The 20,000-nt window shown below is 42.6% G+C and overlaps 1 protein-coding gene across 1 annotated transcript in view; it reads left to right on the top strand.

Annotated features, from left to right (window-relative positions):
• Positions 1-20,000, top strand: part of glis3 (GLIS family zinc finger 3) — a 56,759-nt gene that overhangs the window by 4,029 nt on the left and 32,730 nt on the right. The window contains exons 2-4 of the mRNA XM_061877255.1: positions 2,941-3,294; positions 7,402-7,540; positions 9,806-10,895. Coding sequence (XP_061733239.1) covers positions 3,027-3,294; positions 7,402-7,540; positions 9,806-10,895 — 1,497 coding nt within the window. The 5' untranslated portion in view covers positions 2,941-3,026. The remainder of the gene's footprint in view (positions 1-2,940; positions 3,295-7,401; positions 7,541-9,805; positions 10,896-20,000) is intronic.

Raw genomic sequence — 20,000 nt, 5'->3', positions numbered from 1 at the left:
AATATTATTAAACATATTTTGCAAAAAAAGTCTCATTTGTTTTTCTACCAAGAAAAGTGCACTTGTTAGTGAGAATATATTTATTTTAAGGTATGTTTATTGAGGTTAGCTAATTTAACTGGTTTTGGAAAGTTTTGACAAGCCGAATTTCTTTGTTCTATTGGCAGATAATTTTCCTTAGTTCAAGTAAAATACCCCTAATTTTTGTTTGTTTTTTTCTTGTTTTTTAACACTGATTTTTTTTGCAGTGGACTTGTTTCTTCAGCATTGTCCACACAGCCATTCTAAAACCTTAATTCTAGCCTGTTTTAGCCATTCCTTTACCACTTTTGACATGTGTTTGGGGTCATTGTCCTGTTGGAACACCCAACTGTGCCCAAGACCCAACCTCCGGGCTGATGATTTTAGGTTGTCCTGAAGAATTGGGAAGTGATCTGTGGTCCGGGTCAGGTTTTGTGTTTTCGGTTAGTTTTGGACTCCTTCAGTTCGTGTTTGTGCACCTCCTGAGTTTGTGACCATGGTTACATATTTTCACCTGCCTCTTGTGTTCGGGACGCTCACCTGTTTCCAATCAGAGACACTATTTAAGCCTGCCTTTCCCGGTCACCCATCCTGGCTTCTTTGTTTTGCTTTACGCTGATGTTACGAACTTTTTCTGCTTGCTTTCTAGCTCATGCTAAAATAGCATCCGGTTCGATCGGCACTTTTCTTCTAAGTCTTTTTGTGCCTCGTTGATTTTGAAAATTAAACCATACGCCTACCTTCACGCTTTGTCAGGAGTTTTCCGTTCTGCATCCCGGGAGAACAAACCGCGCCTTGAGCTGCAACCCAAATCATGACAATCTTCATTTTTCATTGTCCCATTTACTCTCTGTAAAGCATCAGTTCCATTGGCAGCAAAACAAGCCCAGAGCACAATACTACCCCCACCATGCTTGAAGGTAGGTGTGGTGTTCCTGGGATTATATCCTGGCATTGTGGCCAAACAGCTAAATTTTTTGTTTCCTCTAACCACATAACTTTCCTCCAGAATGTCTTATCTTTGTCCATGTGATATCAGATGAAACAAAAATTGAGCTGTTTGGTCACAATACCCAGCAATATGTTTGGAGGAGAAAAGGTGATGCCTTTGATCCCAGGAACACCATTCCTACCGCCAAGCGGCGTGGTGGTAGTACAAACTTTGTATTATACTCTGGGCCTGTTTTGCTGCCAATGGAACTGGTGCTTTAAAGAGAGTAAATGGGACAATGAAAAAGGAGGATTACCTCCAAATTCTTCAGGACAACCTAAAATTATCAGCCCGGAGGTTGGGTCTTGCGCGCAGTTGGGTGTTCCAACAGGACAATGACCCCAAACACACGTCAAAAGTGGTAAAGGAATGGCTAAATCAGGCTAGAATTAAGGTTTTAGAATGGCCTTCCCAAAGTCCTGACTTGAAGGCCTACTGAAATGAGATTTTCTTATCTAAACGGGGATAGCAGGTCCATTCTATGTGTCATACTTGACCATATTTTTGCTGAAAGTAGAGAACATCCATGATAAAGTTTGCAACTTTTGATCGCTAATAAAAAATCCTTGCCTTTACCGGAAGTAGCAGACGATGTGCGCGTGACATCACGGGTTGTAGGGCTCCTCACATCTGAACATTGTTTACAATCATAGCCACCAGCAACTAGAGCGATTCGGACTGAGAAAGCAAAAATTTCCTCAATTTGAGCGAGGATGAAAGATTTGTGGATGAGGAAAGTGAGAGTGAAGGACTAGAAAAAAAAAAAGTTAAAATAAAATAAAATTAAAAAAAAGGCGATGGCAGTGAGAGCGATTCAGATGTTAGACACATTTACTAGGATAATTCTGGAAAATCCCTTAACTGCCCATTGTGTTACTAGTGTTTTAGTGAGATTATATGGTACCTGAAAGTCGGAGGGGTGTGGCCACGGGTGTAGTGACTGCCAGTGTCTCCGCGGGAGGAGGTAATAGTCCGCAGCTGCCGGAGGACGCAAGCTCCGCTTATAACTACGGTAAGAGCCGACTTATTACCACAATTTTCTCACCGAAACCTGCCGGTTGACATGTGGTCGGGATCCATGTTCGCTTGACCGCTCTGTACCATAGTAAAAATTCACCTTCAAGAATTTTAAACAAGGAAACACTGACTGTGTTTGTGTGGCTAAAGGCTAAAAGCTTCCCACCTCCCTCTTTCTACTTTGACTTCTCCATTATTAATTGAACAAATTGCAAAAGATTCAGCAACACAGATGTCCAAATTACTTTGTAATTATGCGATTAAAGCAGACTACTTATAGCTTGGATCAGGCTGGAAAAAAATGTCCGCTACAACCCAAGACGTCAAACGCACGCGTCATCATACCGCAACATTTTCAACAGGACACTTCGCGGGAAATTTCAAAGTGCAATTTAGTAAACTAACCCGGCCATATTGGCATGTGTTGCAATGTTAATATTTCATCATTGATACATAAACTATCAGACTGCGTGGTCGGTGGTAGTGGCTTTCAGTAGGCCTTTAAATGTGTGGACAATTGCTGAAGAAACAAGTTCATGTCAGAAAACCAACAACTTTAGCTGAACTGCACCAATTTTGTCAAGAGGAATGGTCAAAAATTCAACCAGAAGCTTGTGGATGTCTACCAAAAACGCCTCATTGCAGTGAAACTTGCCAAGTGACATGTAACAAAATATTAACAGTGCTGCATGTATACTTTTGACCCAGCAGATTTGCTCACATTTTCAGTAGACCAATAAAAGAACCAAATTTTCTGAACGTTTTTGGTGACCAAGTATGTGCTCACAAACAAGAGTTGTAGAAATGATTTGAAACTCAAGACAGCCATGACATTATGTTCTTTACAAGTGTATGTAAACTTTTGACCACCACAGTATATTGTGTTCCTTCGCTGATTAGATGCTTTGCAGGTCCAAGCCAAAAACCATGCAGTCTGACCCAAAAGGTGGACTTTTTGGCAGCACCATGAGCTTCCTCTGAGCCGTCAGCCCCAGCCATGAGCGAAAAGGGCTGCCAGCTCCTGGTGTCGCCATGCACCGTGTCCCCGTCGCTAGCGAAGATCAGAGGGCACAGGTCCCAATCCATCAAGGCACCCGCAGCTTCCCCCCACTGGGGCGGTCCCCGCTTCCCCAGCGCGGACAAATCGACGACAGGGAACCCAAACGGCGGCCACGTGGCCCTGCCGAGCCTGAGCCTCCGCAGGAAGGTGTTGACAAATGGTCAGCATGACGCTAAGCTCTCATCCCATACCGGCATGCAGACAGGTAATTGGAGTGAAGACCTCCACCAAGGCCTAACTACCCTATTAGAAAAACCTAACAAAAGTGGGAGAAATTGTGTCTTTATTGATTGTACAAATCCCCAAAAATGATCCATCCATCCATCCAGCTCCTCCCGGGGGATCCCGAGGCGTTCCCAGGCCAGCCGGGAGACATAGTCTTCCCAACGTGTCCTGGGTCTTCCCCGTGGCCTCCTACCGGTTGGACGTGCCCTAAACACCTCCATAGGGAGGCGTTCGGGTGGCATCCTGACCAGATGCTGAAACCACCTCATCTGACTCCTCTCGATGTGAAGGAGCAGCGGCTTTACTTTGAGTTCCTCCCGGATGGCAGAGCTTCTCACCCTATCTCTAAGGGAGAGACCCCCACCCGGCTGAGGAAACTCATTTCGGCCGCTTGTACCCGTGATCTTATCCTTTCGGTCATAACCCAAAGCTCATTAACCATAGGTGAGGATGGGAATGTGATGTCCAGTAGCTCTTTTGTAAGCATGACGCTGGCATTAGCTTAGCACATTTTAAAACATCGTGAGATCGACAGGCGGATCGGTGCGGCGTCTTCAGTAATGCGGACGTTGTATCGATCCGTTGTGGTGAAGAAGGAGCTGAGCCGGAAGGCAAAGCTCTCAATTTACCGGTCGATCTACGTTCCCATCCTCACCTATGGTCATGAGCTTTGGGTCATGACCGAAAGGATAAGATCACGGGTACAAGCGGCCGAAATGAGTTTCCTCCGCCCGGTGGCGGGGCTCTCCCTTAGAGATAGGGTGAGAAGCTCTGCCATCCGGGAGGAGCTCAAAGTAAAGCCGCTGCTCCTCCACATCGAGAGGAGCCAGATGAGGTGGTTCGGGCATCTGGTCAGGATGCCACCCGAACGCCTCCCTAGGGAGGTGTTTAGGGCACGTCCAGCTGGTAGGAGGCCATGGGGAAGACCCAGGACACGTTGGGAAGACTATGTCTCCCGGCTGGCCTGGGAACGCCTCGGGATCCCCCGGGAAGAGCTAGACGAAGTGGCTGGAGATAGGGAAGTCTGGGCTTCCCTGCTTAGGCTGCTGCCCCCGCGACCCGACCTCAGATAAGCGGAAGATGATGGATGGATGGATGGATGGATTTCAAAACTTTTTTTTTTTTTCCAAGCTGCTGCACTTTCCTGACGCCAAGCATCCATACCGACCATATATGGTCTTCAATGTACACCGTATTTCCTTGAATTGCCGCCGGGGCGCTAATTAATTTAAAACCTCTTCTCACTCCGGCGCTTACCAAAGGCATTCGGTAAAGGCAAGCATGCGCTAATTATTTTAAAACTTCTTCTCACTCTGGCGCTTACCAAAGGCATGCGGTAAATTTAGGCCTGTGCTTATAAATTTGAGTGTGATGTAAGGATACCATCATGAAAAGCACATTTAATTAAAAAAAAAAAAAAAACGTCATTATGGTCTTACCTTTACTTATAAATGAAGTCCATGCGCAGATCCTTCTGATCAAAAGCATCGATAACTTGTTTATAGAAGTCTTCCTTATCTTTCTTACGTTTTAAAAGTCTGTCTCGATGGAGATCTTCCTTTATTACCTCCTGCTTCGAATGAAAGTCAAGTTCAGAAAACTGTTTTATTTTTGATATGTAATCCTCCATGTTAAAAGTGCAAGCGAGAAGAAAAAATAAACGATCGCTTCACACTCTTGCTGCTTGTTGTCACTTCTTCTGCAGCCGAGTAGTCGCAAGAAGGATCACTAGCGCCCTCTACCACCAGGAGGCGAGAGTCATTTAATGGCTCATATTTGACACACGCAGCTACGGTATATTAATCAAATCAATCAATCAATCAATGTTCATTTATATAGCCCTTAATCACTAGTGTCCCAAAGGGCTGCACAAACCACAACACAAACCACTACATTCAGTTTTAGCTACCCAAATTTCCGGATAATAAGCCGCTACTTGTTCCCATACTTTGAACCCTGCGGACGAAATTGCCGGACCAAACACATTCACAATATTGTTCAGCCATTTAGTGTGTAATGCACTCACCCTCACCATAGAGAAGAAATGCAAGCAGCACACAACGGCGTTCGACGGGAGCGCCGCATCCACCAAAGCGCCGAAAAAGCACGTAATGCTGCTCTTTCACGGAATAAAACATAGCTGCTTACTGTTCTTTTTAGCATATTCAATAGCTTGGACCTTAAATCCTACTGAATAGCTCTTAATCTTCTTCCCTTTATGCGATTTCAAATTATTGAAATCAGCCTCCTCCATTTTGAAAATGATTAGATTAGATAGATAGTACTTTATTTATTCCGTCAGGAGAGTTCCTTCAGGAAAATTACAATTTTCAGCACAATCCCATTCAAGATCAGACAAACATTAAAGGGAGACAGAACAGGATCGCTGACGGGTCTGCCGGCTTCCAGCGCCCATTACAAAAAAAGATGAGATACAGGTAAACAAGGGGGGGCGGGGGGGGAATAGAAGATTAAAATAAAATTAAAAAGTCAGTCTTAGCCTGGGCCCTGGAGAGGGGGTGCAGACTGAGGCCAAGGGGAAAAAAAAAACAACTCATAGCCATAGTACACATCCCTCTTACATGTGTGTAAGAGGGAAACATCAAACATCAAAGAACACATAGGACATTAAAGAATGATAAATCGTGATGTGACGAGTTTGACCCGGCGGAAATTCTAGGCATGCACTAATAAAAATAATATTTTTCAAAACGAGTTGGACCCGGCGTTAGTCCTGAGCCGGTGGTAATACTAAGCATGCGCTAATTATTTTGTGAAACAAGTTTGACCCGGCAGTAATTCTAGTCAGGCGCATACTATATACCCGGCGGCAATTGAAGGAAATACGGTAGTTGAAGCGATCTACCATTTTTGAAAATACGATTATTTTGTTCCCCAAGTTGCTGCGCCGGGCTTCACGGTGGCAGAGGGGTTAGTGTGTCTGCCTCACAATACGAAGGTCCTGCAGTCCTGGGTTCAAATCCAGGCTCGGGATCTTTCTGTGTGGAGTTTGCATGTTCTCCCCATGAATGCGTGGGTTCCCTCCGGGTACTCCGGCTTCCTCCCACTTCCAAAGACATGCACCTGGGGATAGGTTGATTGGCAACACTAAATTGGCCCTAGTGTGTGAATGTGAGTGTGAATGTTGTCTGTCTATCTGTGTTGGCCCTGCGATGAGGTTGCGACTTGTCCAGGGTGTACCCCGCCTTCCGCCCGATTGTAGCTGAGATAGGCGCCAGCGACCCCAAAAAAGGGAATAAGCTGTAGAAAATGGATGGATGGATGGAAGTTGCTGCGCCTCCACAGAGGTCCTCTGGGCACCAGGATCCTTAACTCTCGATTCAACAAACCCAAACACAATTTGTCTTAATTGGAACTGAGGTTTAATTGGCGAGTTTGAAAAATGTATTTGGGAGGATTTGCGGTTAATGCACTTCCCCCGAAGTCATATGCTACTGCCCTTCATCCTTAACCTTCCTCCAACAACCCTAAACACGATGTGCCTTTAGCGCGAAAACAGCCTTATCTTATCGGGTTTAAAATTGTCTCGAGCTGCTGCGCCTCCAAGCATACCCAGCTCATATCCAACAACCTCAGACACAAATTTGTCGGCAGTTAGAGAGGATTAAAAATGTTAAAATTGTCAAGCTTTCCTTCACTGAAGATGTCCTAACAAGATTTTTACAAGCAAGTATTTGCTCCTTATTGTTTCAACCTGCTGAAGTCCTCTGGCACATAATAACACAACAGAATAGATTTAGATATGAGCAAAACTCAATCACCTACTTTTCTCACCCAAGCGGTCATCCAGGCTAAAACTCTCTGCTCTGTCATTTATTGATAATTAACCGAGCATAAAGCTGCTGCCTGAAGTCAGTTTGTTCAGAGTGGAAGCTGGACTGAACTCATTAGTGATTAACAGAGCAGAAGGTGTCTTTGCCTGCTTGGGTTCGAAAGGGAAATTCCATAGCTTGAAACAGACTTGAAATGTGTTGGGTCAGGGTTAGGGGACACGGTCTGTAAACCACCTTTTCTGACTTCCTACTCCTGACACTGTTCATTCATGTTGAGACCTTGTGTCCATCAGGTTGTGCCGTGTCAAGGCCTGTCATTGAAGTTCTGGGACATCCGGCTAGTTCAAACCTAACGGTGACCAGTATTCCATTGTCAATCCATTCATACGATGTCACGTCAAGACTGGCCCATCAGCTTCCCCTCGACGCCAGGTGGGAAACATCGACATCGGCGAGCTTGCATATGTACAAACCATATGAGTTGGGAAATTGTGTTAGACGTAAATATAAACGGAATACAATGATTTGCAAATCCTTTTCAACCCATATTCAGTTGAATATGCTACAAAGACAACATATTTGATGTTCAAACTGATACATTTTATTAATTTTTTTTGCAAATAATAATTAACTTAGAATTTCATGGCTGCAACACGTGCCAAAGTAGTTGGGAAAGGGCATGTTCACCACTGTGTTACATCACCTTTTCTTTTAACAACACTCAAACGTTTGGGAACTGAGGAAACTAATTGTTGAAGCTTTGAAAGTGGAATTCTTTCCCGTTCTTGTTTTATGTAGAGCTTCAGTCGTTCAACAGTCCGGGGTCTCCGCTGTCCTATTTCACGCTTCATAATGCGCCAAACATTTTTGAAGGGAGACAGGTCTGGACTGCAGGCGGGCCAGGAAAGTACCCGCACTCTTTTACTACAAAACCACGCTGTTGTAACACGTGGCTTGGCATTGTCTTGCTGAAATAAGCAGTGGCGTCCATGATAATGTTGTTTGGATGACAACATATGTTGCTCCAAAACCTGTATGGACCATTCAGCATTAACGGTGCCTTCACAGATGTGTAAGTTACCCAAACCTTGGGCACTAATACACCCCCATACTATCACAGATCCTGGCTTTTGAACTTCGCGCCTCTAACAATCCGGATGGTTATTTTCCTCTTTGTTCCGAAAGGGCACCACGTCCACAGTTTCCAAATATATTTTGAAATGTGGACTCGTCAGACCACTTTTCCACTTTGCATCAGTCCATCTTAGATGAGCTCGGGCCCAGAGAAGCCAGCGGTGTTCCTTGGTGTTGTTGATAAATGGGTTTTGCTTTGCATAGGATAGTTTTAACTTGCACTTACAGATGTAGCAACCAACTGTCATTACTGACAGTGGTTTTATAAAGTGTTATTAAGCCCATGTGGCGATATCCTTTACACACTGATGTCTGTTTTTGATGCAGTACCGCCTGAGGGATCAATGTTCCATAATATCATCGCTTATGTGCAGTGATTTCTCCAGATTCTCTGAACTTTTTGATGATTTTACGAACCGTAGATGGTAAAATCCCTAAATTCCTTGCAATAGTATGTTGAGAAATGTTGTTCTAAAACTGTTAGAGAATTTGCTTACAAATTTGTGACCCTCGCCCCATCTTGGTTTGTGAATTACTTAGCATTTCATGGAAGCTGCTTTTATACCCAATCATCAATCAATCAATCAATCAATGTTTATTTATATAGCCCCAAATCACAAATGTCTCAAAGGACTGCACAAATCATTACGACTACAACATCCTCGGAAGAACCCACAAAAGGGCAAGGAAAACTCACACCCAGTGGGCAGGGAGAATTCACATCCAGTGGGACGCCAGTGACAATGCTGACTATGAGAAACCTTGGAGAGGACCTCAGATGTGGGCAACCCCCCCCCCCCCCTCTAGGGGACCGAAAGCAATGGATGTCGAGCGGGTCTAACATGATACTGTGAAAGTTCAATCCATAGTGGCTCCAACACAGCCGCGAGAGTTCAGTTCAAAGCGGATCCAAGACAGCAGCGAGAGTCCCGTCCACAGGAAACCATCTCAAACGGATCAGCAGCGTAGAGATGTCCCCAACCGATACAGGCGAGCGGTCCATCCTGGGTCCCGACGAGCGGTCCATCCTGGGTCTCGACTCTGGACAGCCAGTACTTCATCCATGGTCATCGGACCAGACCCCCTCCACAAGGGAGGGGGGGACATAGGAGAAAGAAAAGAACCGGCAGATCAACTGGTCTAAAAAGGAGGGCTATTTAAAGGCTAGAGTATACAGATGAGTTTTAAGGTGAAACTTAAATGCTTCTACTAATTGGGAACACCCACCTGTTCCCAATTAGTTTGCACACCTGTGGGATCTTCCAAATAAGTGTTTGATGAGCGTTCCTCAACTTTTTCAGTATTTATTGCCAACTTTCCCGACTTCTTTGTCACATGTTGCTGGCATCAAATTCTAAAGTTAATGATTATTTGCACAAAAAAATTAAGTTTATCAGTTTGAACATCTTATATGTTGTCTTTGTAGCATATTCAACTGAATATGGGTTGAAAAGGATTTGCAAATCATTGTATTCTGTTTATATTTACATCTAACACAATTTCCCAACTCATATGGAAACAGGGTTTGTACAAGTGCCAAAACGTACAATGTATGTGTTTCAGGTCTTTGTTATCCAGAGAATCCCTGGCGTCCACCACCCTCAGTCTCTTCGAAACTCAGTCTGTGTTTAGCGGCAAGCACGACTGGCCGTCCGGCTACCGCGTGCTGCCCCCGCTGGGAGAGACGCCATGTTCCGCCCAAGCCAACGAGGGCGGGGAGCAGCTCGGCCTCCCGCCTGGCACGGCCATGTCCGGCACGACGGCGTCGACCGCATCAGCCTCCTTGCCCTCGTACCTTTTCACTGGGGATTCCGGTAGCCCCAGACAGCAAAAGAAGAGAGCTCTTTCCATGTCACCTCTGTCCGATGTCACGGGGATCGATTTCAACTCCATCATACGCACCTCTCCTACTTCCCTTGTGGCTTACATCAATGGCTCCCGAAGCTCGCCGGCCTCCCACCCAGCGCTCTCTCCTGTCCACTCCGAAGGCTACGGCCACTTCTTGGGTGTGAAGGGGTCCTGCATCTCCCAGCTGCATCCCTACTCTGTCCCAAACCATTCAGATAGTCTGGCTCCACTGGACGAGTCCACTCACGTGAAGGTTCTCAAAGAGCGTCTGGAAGGTCAGGCTAATATGGTATTGGAGAACCAGTGCTTTTCCGTTCCACAGGAAGTGGACAGGACTTCAGAGACCACTAGACAAGAACATGGCAACATTCTGCCACCTCTGCCGCTACAACCAACACAATTGACTTCTCAAGAAGCGACCATTCCTCAGGGACCACCGCCACCTTACCACTCCCACAACTTTCCTAGAAGTCGCCACAAGCTAAAGACTCAAGATCGTCTCAACCAGGGTCTGCCCCGGCATGGGCTCAGCTTTTTACCCCAGGTCCCAATGCTGGAGGAAGAGGAAGGCGAACTGGAAGACTACGGGGCCCGCTGCTGCATGTGGATGGACTGCAGCGCCGTCTACGACCAAAAGGACGAGCTCGTGAGGCATATAGAAAAGATCCACGTGGACCAGAGGAAGGCTGAGGACTTCACGTGCTACTGGGCAGGGTGTTCTCGCGACCTTAAACCCTTCAATGCCCGTTACAAGCTTCTGATCCACATGAGGATCCATTCGGGAGAGAAGCCCAACAAGTGCACGGTACGCCTTTGCTCCCCTTTGTTTCCATTTGGATTAAGAAATTCTTTTTTACGCCACACCTTTATACACCAGTGTTAGTAGCACTGGGTCAAGTGGTGGGTTAGGTGTCCTGCCCAAGGACACAACAATAGTGACTAGGATGGGAGAAGCTGTATTCGTACCAGGAACCCTCAAGTTTCTGGACGACCGCTCAACCATCTGAGCCACACTGGTCAAATTTGGCCGGCTGAGTGGTTTAATTTGGGTCCACAAAAGAGTGACTTCTAAAATTCATACTGAGCCCTTCCGTGCTCTCACAATAATCGATGGCATGTCTGCAATGCTACTGTAAGAAAAGGATTAATATGGTTGTAGTTTACCTGACACATGAAACGTGACGAATTGGGTGGCAGATGGATTGGGTGTTGAGAATCTTGGAATGTGTTTTGTGGCAATGCCAAGTTTCACTATATTTCTATGTAGAGTGGCTGTCAGGTTGAGTTTGTGACGAACCCCAAGATGCAGAGAAGGCGGCAGGCATAGTAAAAGGACAACATTATTTAATTAAACATTAAAACAAGAAGAAACCAAAAGGGTGCAAACAAAAAGGCGCGCACGAGGCGGATAACAAACTTGGCTAAGAACAAAAACACTCACTGTGACACGACAGAACTATGGCATGAACAGAGTGAACAGAAGTAGGCACAGCTACAACGATAAGTAATAATGACATGGACAGGTAGTGGTGACATCGACACGGCAATAATCCAGCACTGACTGGAGGAAAAAGCAGGTAAAAATAGGAGCGGGCTGATTGACACCAGGTGTGGCCAGGTGCCAATCAGCCGCAGCTGAGTGGAAACAGCGCTCAGGGAGAAAGACAGGAAATGACCAAAATAAAAGCGCTGAAAGGAAACAGACATACACAGAGGAAAAACTAAAACAAAACCAAACTGTCAGTGGCGCTTTCCATCATTTCCAGTAGAAAGGATTGGGGCCATATACCTTCCTCCAATACTGTGACTAGTTGCCATCTATCCATTGTGACAGTTAAGAATTATCGGTATAGCTCGGTTGGTATAGCGGACGTGCCAGCAACTTGAGAGTTCTGGGTTCGATCCCTGCTCCAGCCATCCTAGTCACTACCGTTGTGTCCTTGGGCAAGACACTTTGTGTGCCACCCACACTGGTTTAAATGGAACTTAGATATTGGGTTTCACTATGTAAAGCGCTTTGAGTCACGAGAGAAAAGTGCAATATAAATATATTTTACTTCTCTTCACATCTTTATATATGACGGTATGGCTCTAAACTCCTCACTCATGGTGCTGCTGTACGCTTAAAATTGCTGTGTTTGGCCCTTGGGGCACATTTTCACTTTGGCCCTTGGAGCCAGAAGGTTTGGGGACCCCAGATTTAGACAGTACGCCAGGGGTGTCCAAAGTGGGGCCCGGGGGCCATTTTCGGCCCGCAGCTAATGTTTTACCGGCCCGCAGCACATCATTCTAAAAATAATAAAATATATACATTTTTTTTTTCTAAATTAAAAAGTGGAATTAAAGAGCGAATAGGTGAAATGCAACGAGAAAAAGTTGCATTATCGACTCTAATAACACCATTTTTTAAATGATTTCTCAAAAAATAATCCATCCATCCATTTCCTACCGCTTATTCCCTTTTGGGGCGGCGGGGGGCGCTGGCGCCTATCTCAGCTACAATCGGGCGGAAGGCGGTGTACACCCTGGACAAGTCGCCACCTCATCGCAGCTCAAAAAATAATAATGAATAAAAAGCAATGTTGCTATAAATTATGGATTGATTTAAGGACAAGAAGGAAATAAATACAACAAACATAAAAACATGAAAAATAGGAAAATTAGAAAAAAAAAAAGGTCCATACTAATTACTGTATATACTAATACTAATTATCCTATTGATTGTTATTATAAATATACTAAACCAATTACAATATATTATCTGAAGCTGATATAGAGATTTAAGTGTTGAATGGAAAAAAAAAAAACCTTTTTATGAGTGTGGCACTTTTGGATCTCTAAGGATTTTAGTGGAATTTAATAACAGTCTTTGCTAAAAAAAATATTTACACATCAAAAAATAATAATAAATTCAAATACATTTTGCTATGAATTATTGACCTATTTAGGGATCCAATTACTTCACATTAAATATTTCACTTTGAAAATATTTTTGGGAAAAATATTGTGTTTATTTTGCCTCAGAAAATAGGGTTTCGACAAAAAGCTCGTAAAAAGTAAATAGAATAATGAAGGAGAACTAGCGATTCAAGGGTTTTATGAAAAAAATAAAATAAAAAATAAAAATAAAAATAAATAAATAAAAAGACTTATTTTGAACCTTGTTTAAGACTGAAACCCTTCTGGGTCCGTAAGACCTAACTTGAGGGAGCCCTAAAAATTAAAAAAAAAAAAAAAAAAAGTGAATATTGTATTGGTTTTGAAAATGAAAAAAGATCAACTTTGCTTTGATTTTTCAGTGTGCCGCCCTAAGTAGAAAAAGTTTGGACACCCCTGCAGTACGTGCAAAACGATTCTTCAAAGAAGTCAGAGCAGGAAAATAATACTTTTTCAAGCAAAATAGCTACTTTTCAGCACGATTTGGTTGTGGTACAGTCTCCGAGGTCCAAAATATACATTTAATGCCGGAATTTAGACAGTTTAAAAATGTTATTAGTAAGTTTTTCTGGAAGACGACATTTTGTGTAGCTGTAGTTTTAATATGTCCACATATGTTTCCAGCAGTGCATGTCTCCAAGAGGCGCTACTGTGCACTTTATCCACTCTAAATCTGCATTACACTCACATTTTAACCGTAGCATCATGCTGGGTTATCTTAATCCTTGAAATGATCAAATTTTTAACTCTGAAGAAGTAGGGTTGTATTGTATATCGGTACTAGTATAGTACTGCGATACTAATGAATCATATTCGGTACTCATACTTGCCAACCTTGAGACTTCCGATTGGTGGGGGCTGGGGGTCGGGATGTGTTTGGGAGAGGAGTATATTTACAGCTAAAATTCACCAAATCAAGTCTTTCATATATACAGTGTGGCAAAAAAGTATTTAGTCAGCCACCGAATGTGCAAGTTCTCCCACTTAAAATGATGACAGAGGTCTGTAATGTTCATCATAGGTACACTTCAACTGGGAGAGACAGAATATGAAAAAAAAAAATCCAGGAATTCACATTGTAGGAATTTTAAATATTTGTATATTATGGTGGAAAGTAAGTATTTGGTCAACCGTTCAAACCTCTCACTGATGGAAGGAGGTTTTGGCTCAAAATCTCACGATACATGGCCCCATTCATTCTTTCCTTAACACAGATCAATAGTCCTGTCCCCTTAGCAGAAAAACAGCCCCAAAGCATGATGTTTCCACCCCCATGCTTCACAGTAGGTGTGGTGTTCTTGGGATGCAACTCAGTATTCTTCTTCCTCCAAACACGACCAGTTGAGTTTATACCAAAATGGATACATGGATGATACAGCAGAGGATTGGGAGAATGTCATGTGGTCAGATGAAACCAAAATAGAACTTTTTGGTATAAACTCAACTGGTCGTGTTTGGAGGAAGAAGAATACTGAGTTGCATCCCAAGAACACCATACCTACTGTGAAGCATGGGGGTGGAAACATGCTTTGGGGCTGTTTTTCTGCTGAGGAGACAGGACGATTGATCCGTGTTAAGGAAAGAATGAATGGGGCCATGTATCGTGAGATTTTGAGCCAAAACCTCCTTCCATCAGTGAAAGCTTTGAATGGTTGAACAAATACTTATTTTCTTCCATAATTTATAAATAAATTCTTTAAAATTCCTACAATGTGAATTCCTGGATTTTTTTCACAGTTGAAGTGTACTTATGAAGAAAATTACAGACCTTTGTCAGCATTTTAAGTGGGAGAACTTGCACAATCAGTGGCTGACTAAATACTTTTTTGCCCCACTGTGTGTGTGTGTGTATATATATATATATATATATATATATATATATATATATATATATATATATATACACACACACACACACACACACACACACACACACACACACACACACACACACACACACACACACACACACTTGAATTTCAGTGTTCATTTATTTACACATATACAAACACAACACTCATCTACTCGTTGAGTAAAGGGTTGAATTGTCCATCCTTCTATTCTCTGTAACTATTTTTCTAACCATGCTGAACCCCCTCTCTGATGATGCATTGCTGTGTGGCACGCACAAAAATACTTTCATCAAATGCTCTTGAGTCTGGAATCTTCCATCTCTTATTAGCATTGCCCAAAACCGGTCAATCTTTGTTTCCTGAGGAAGATCTTTACTGCCAAGCACTTGGTAGTGCACTACTTTTTCCCGGAGGTTATCCAGGTCCAATTGCAGCTGCGGCTCGTAACTTTCAAGCGTATTTCTTCATCTTACTCGTCGCGGCGTCGCCACGGCTGGTTCTTCCGCTTTATCTCTTTGTTGTGTGCGCAAATTGTGCACTACACTCTCTAAAAGCCGTAGATGTTATTGTCACTTATGCATGTACAGTAGATGGCAGTATTGTCCTGTTTAAGAGTGTCACAACATTGCTGTTTACTGCAGACTAACTGCTTTACAGAAGACGAAAACGTGACTGGGGTAAAGGAGACGGATTCTAGGGGCCCATGATGGAGGGGAGCCCAGAGAGGCCCCTAATGATGAAATTATGTGTTGGGGGCCCTGTAAAGATTCTTTTCATGGGGCCCAAAATCCCTAGCGGCGCCCCTGGTTACTGCGGCACCGCTGCTGTGTAATACCGGCGGGCCAGCTGTAATGTTAATTTGATATTGCCTCAAGGGCCAAATTAAATTACACGGCGGGCCAGAGTTTGACACCCATGCTCTAATTGCTGCCAAGGGTGCATCAACAAAGTATTGAGCAAAGGCTGTGAATACTCATGTACATGTGATTTATTTTTTTTATAATTTTGCCAAAAAAAAAAAAAAAAAAAAAAAAAAATTCACACTGTCATTATTAAAGTTAAAGTACCAATGATTGTCACACACACACACACACACACACACACACACACACACACACACACACACTAGGTGTGGCGAAATTCTCTGCATTTGACCCATCACCCTTGATCACCCCCTGGGAGGTGAGGGGAGCAGTGAGCAGCAGCGGTGGCCGCGCCCGGGAATCATCTTTGCCGATTTAACCCCCAATTCCAACCCTTGATGCTGAGTGCCAAGCAAGGAGGTAATGGCTCCCATTTTTAGTCTTTGGTATGTGTCAAGTGTTTTAATTTTTTCGCTGTGCTTATCCCACTTGAAAGGCTGCACCAATTTTGAATATGGCTTCTGGATATCACTCAAAAGACCACAGTTATTTTTTTCCCATTTATTTTCCTTTAGTTTGCAATAGTTTCTTCAAACAATGAAACAGCTTATTTTTCCTTTTTAGGAGCCTTTGGTAGCTTTTTAGGAGCCTTTGGTAGCTTTTTAGGAGCCTTTGGTAGCTTTTTAGGAGCCTTTGGTAGCTTTTTAGGAGCCTTTGGTAGCTTTTTAGGAGCCTTTGGTAGCTTTTAGCAGCCTTTGGTAGCTTTTAGCAGCCTTTGGTAGCTTTTTAGGAGCCTTTGGTAGCTTTTAGCAGCCTTTGGTAGCTTTTAGCAGCCTTTGGTAGCTTTTAGCAGCCTTTGGTAGCTTTTAGCAGCCTTTGGTAGCTTTTAGGAGCCTTTGGTAGCTTTTAGGAGCCTTTGGTAGCTTTTAGGAGCCTTTGGTAGCTTTTAGGAGCCTTTGGTAGCTTTTAGGAGCCTTTGGTAGCTTTTAGGAGCCTTTGGTAGCCTTTAGGAGCCTTTGGTAGCCTTTAGGTGCCTTTGGTAGCCTTTAGGTGCCTTTGGTAGCCTTTAGGTGCCTTTGGTAGCCTTTAGGTGCCTTTGGTAGCCTTTAGGTGCCTTTGGTAGCTTTTAGGTGCCTTTGGTAGCTTTTAGGTGCCTTTGGTAGCTTTTAGGAGCCTTTGGTAGCTTTTAGGTGCCTTTGGTAGCTTTTAGGTGCCTTTGGTAGCTTTTAGGTGCCTTTGGTAGCTTTTAGGTGCCTTTGGTAGCTTTTGGGAGCCTTTGGTAGCTTTTAGGTGCCTTTGGTAGCTTTTAGGAGCCTTTGGTAGCTTTTAGGAGCCTTTGGTAGCTTTTAGGTGCCTTTGGTAGCTTTTAGGTGCCTTTGGTAGCTTTTAGGTGCCTTTGGTAGCTTTTAGGTGCCTTTGGTAGCTTTTAGGTGCCTTTGGTAGCTTTTAGGTGCCTTTGGTAGCTTTTAGGTGCCTTTGGTAGCTTTTAGGTGCCTTTGGTAGCTTTTAGGTGCCTTTGGTAGCTTTTAGGTGCCTTTGGTAGCTTTTAGGAGCCTTTGGTAGCTTTTAGGAGCATTTGGTAGCTTTTAGGAGCCTTTGGTAGCTTCTAGGTGCCTTTGGTAGCTTCTAGGTGCCTTTGGTAGCTTCTAGGTGCCTTTGGTAGCTTCTAGGTGCCTTTGGTAGCTTTAATAGTCTTTACCAGTCTTTAGGTGAAAAACCGGCTGTCCGTTCAGCTTTTGGTACTTTTTTGGCACAACTCTGGGTTATCTTCAAGGATAGTAAACTTTTTTTCTCACTCTACGCTGCGGTGGCGTCTTATTCACTCCTTGATTTGACGCAGCTGTCTGATTTCAATTTGTTATTTTTTTTTAGCAGTGACACACTAAAAAAAATTGCACTAAAATTATTGGGGATCTAAAAGGGTCCTACTCATTAAAAATACTGTTTAAACACAATCGTCTTGAGATCAACTTCAGATCCATCTGTCAATTATAACTTGTTGTTAATGTGTTTTGTTTATTCTTATTAGGCTTTCTTTAGAAAAAAACAACAACTATGTTTTTGATATGGCAAACACAAAATATGCAACATTTTCCCCCAAAAATATCAAAGTAGTATATTTAATGTGACATGCGATGAGGTGGCGACTTGTCCAGGGTGTACCCCGCCTTCCGCCCGATTGTAGCTGAGATAGGCGCCAGCGCCCCCCGCCACCCCGAAAGGGAATAAGCGGTAGAAAATGAATGGATTGATGATTTTGAATATTATTTTTTTAAAGAAAACAGCCTGCATGGCAGCTTTGTGTTATTAGAGTAAACAACATTGCAACATTTTCTTGTCTAATTTCACCTATTTACTCTTTTATACCACCACTTCTGTTTATTTTTTTCATCGTATTTTTAGAATGTGCTTAGGGCCGTTAAAAAATTACCCGCGGGCTGCAAATGGCCCCTGGGATGCACTTTGGACACCCCTGATATTAACAAGACTGGCTGAACTAACGCCAAATTATATAGAGCTTACCTGGGGTTGCCAAGATGAATATGGGTGCGGATGAGCTTTACCATAAAATATAATTTTATCAAGTGGGGTTTGGCTGGCTGCCAAGTCGCCGCGGTTGCGAGCTCGCGCATCAGCTGACGAGACAGCTGTTCGCTGGGGTTTGAACTCACAACCCACCGATCTCAGGGAGGACACTCTAACCCAGGGGTCACCAACCTTTTTGAAACCAAGAGCTACTTCTTGGGTACTGATTAATGCGAAGAGCTACCAGTTTGATACACACTTAAATAAATTGCCAGAAATAGCCAGTTTGCTCAATTTACCTTTAATAAATAAATCTATATATATAAAAAATGGGTATTTCTGTCTGTCATTCCGTCATACATTTTTTTTTCTTTTACGGAAGGTTTTTTGTAGAGAATAAATGATGAAAAAAACACTTAATCATACAGTTTAAAAAGGAGAAAACAGGAAAAAAATGAAAATTAAATTTTGAAACATGGTTTATCTTCAATTTCGACTCTTTAAAATTCAGAATTCAACCGAAAAAAAGGAGAAAAACTAGCTAATATGAATCTTTTTGAAAAAATGAAAAAAAAGAATTTATGGAACATTAGTAATGTTTCCTGATTAAGATGAATTTTCGAATTTTGATGACATGTTTTAAATAGGTTAGAATCTAATCTGCACTTTGTTAGAATATATAACAAATTGGACCAAGCTATATTTCTAACAAAGACAAATCTTTTTTTTCTTCTAGATTTTCCAGAACATTTTAAAAGAAATGCAAAAGACTTAGAAACAAGATTTAAATTTGATTCTAAAGATTTTCTAGATTTGCCAGAATAATATTTTTGAATTTTAATCATAATAAGTTTGAAGAAATATTTCACAAATATTCTTTGTCGAAAAAACAGAAGCTATAATGAATAATTAAATTAAAATGTATTTATTATTCTTTACAATAAAAAAAACAAATCTACTTGAAGATTGATTTAAATCGTCATGAAAGAAGAGGAAGGAATTCAAAAGGTATGTGTTTAAAAATCCTAAAATCGTGTTTAAGGTTGTATTTTTTCCCTAAAAGTGTCTTTCTGAAAGTTTTAAGAAGCAAAAAAAAAAATTAATTAATTTTTTTAAACAAGTGAAGACCAAGTCTTTAACATATTTTCTTGGATTATTAAATTCTATTAGTTTTGTCTCTTTTAGAATTAAAAATGTCGAGCAAAGCGAGACCAGCTTGCTAGTAAATAAATACAATTTTAAAAATAGAGAAAGCTCACTGGTAAGTGCTGCTATTTGAGCTATTTATAGAACAGGCCAGCGGGCGACTCATCTAGTCCTTACAGGCTACCTGGCGTTGGTGACCCCTGCTTTAACCACTAGGGGGAATTGTCTGTAGAATTTTGAGGACGAAAATGAATTAATTCCATTTAGGATGTAACATGACAAAATGTAGAGAAAGTGAAACGCTGTGAATACTTTCCCGATGCACTTGCATTTTTTTTTTTTTTTTTTTACACGTCATGAAGTATTCCACATTGTCGTGACTCCCACTTTTTTTTTTTTCTCCTTTCTTTTTTACTTTTCGCTGGGAAATTACTTGCAGAGATGGATGAGTAATGCACCAAACCCTGGCCAGCAGACACGCTTCATGTGTCCGCCATCAACCAGTTAATTATTAACAGCGTGGCATAGCGGCGGGCCGACCTTTTCGTGAGAAAAATCCTCACTTATTAGCCGGAGCCTTTGTTG

The sequence above is a fragment of the Nerophis ophidion genome, linkage group LG17 (genome assembly GCF_033978795.1).
Source record: "Nerophis ophidion isolate RoL-2023_Sa linkage group LG17, RoL_Noph_v1.0, whole genome shotgun sequence".
Taxonomy (NCBI): Eukaryota; Metazoa; Chordata; class Actinopteri; order Syngnathiformes; family Syngnathidae; genus Nerophis; species Nerophis ophidion.
Note: the sequence above shows the minus strand (reverse complement) of the source record. Positions and strands in the feature narration are given on the sequence as shown.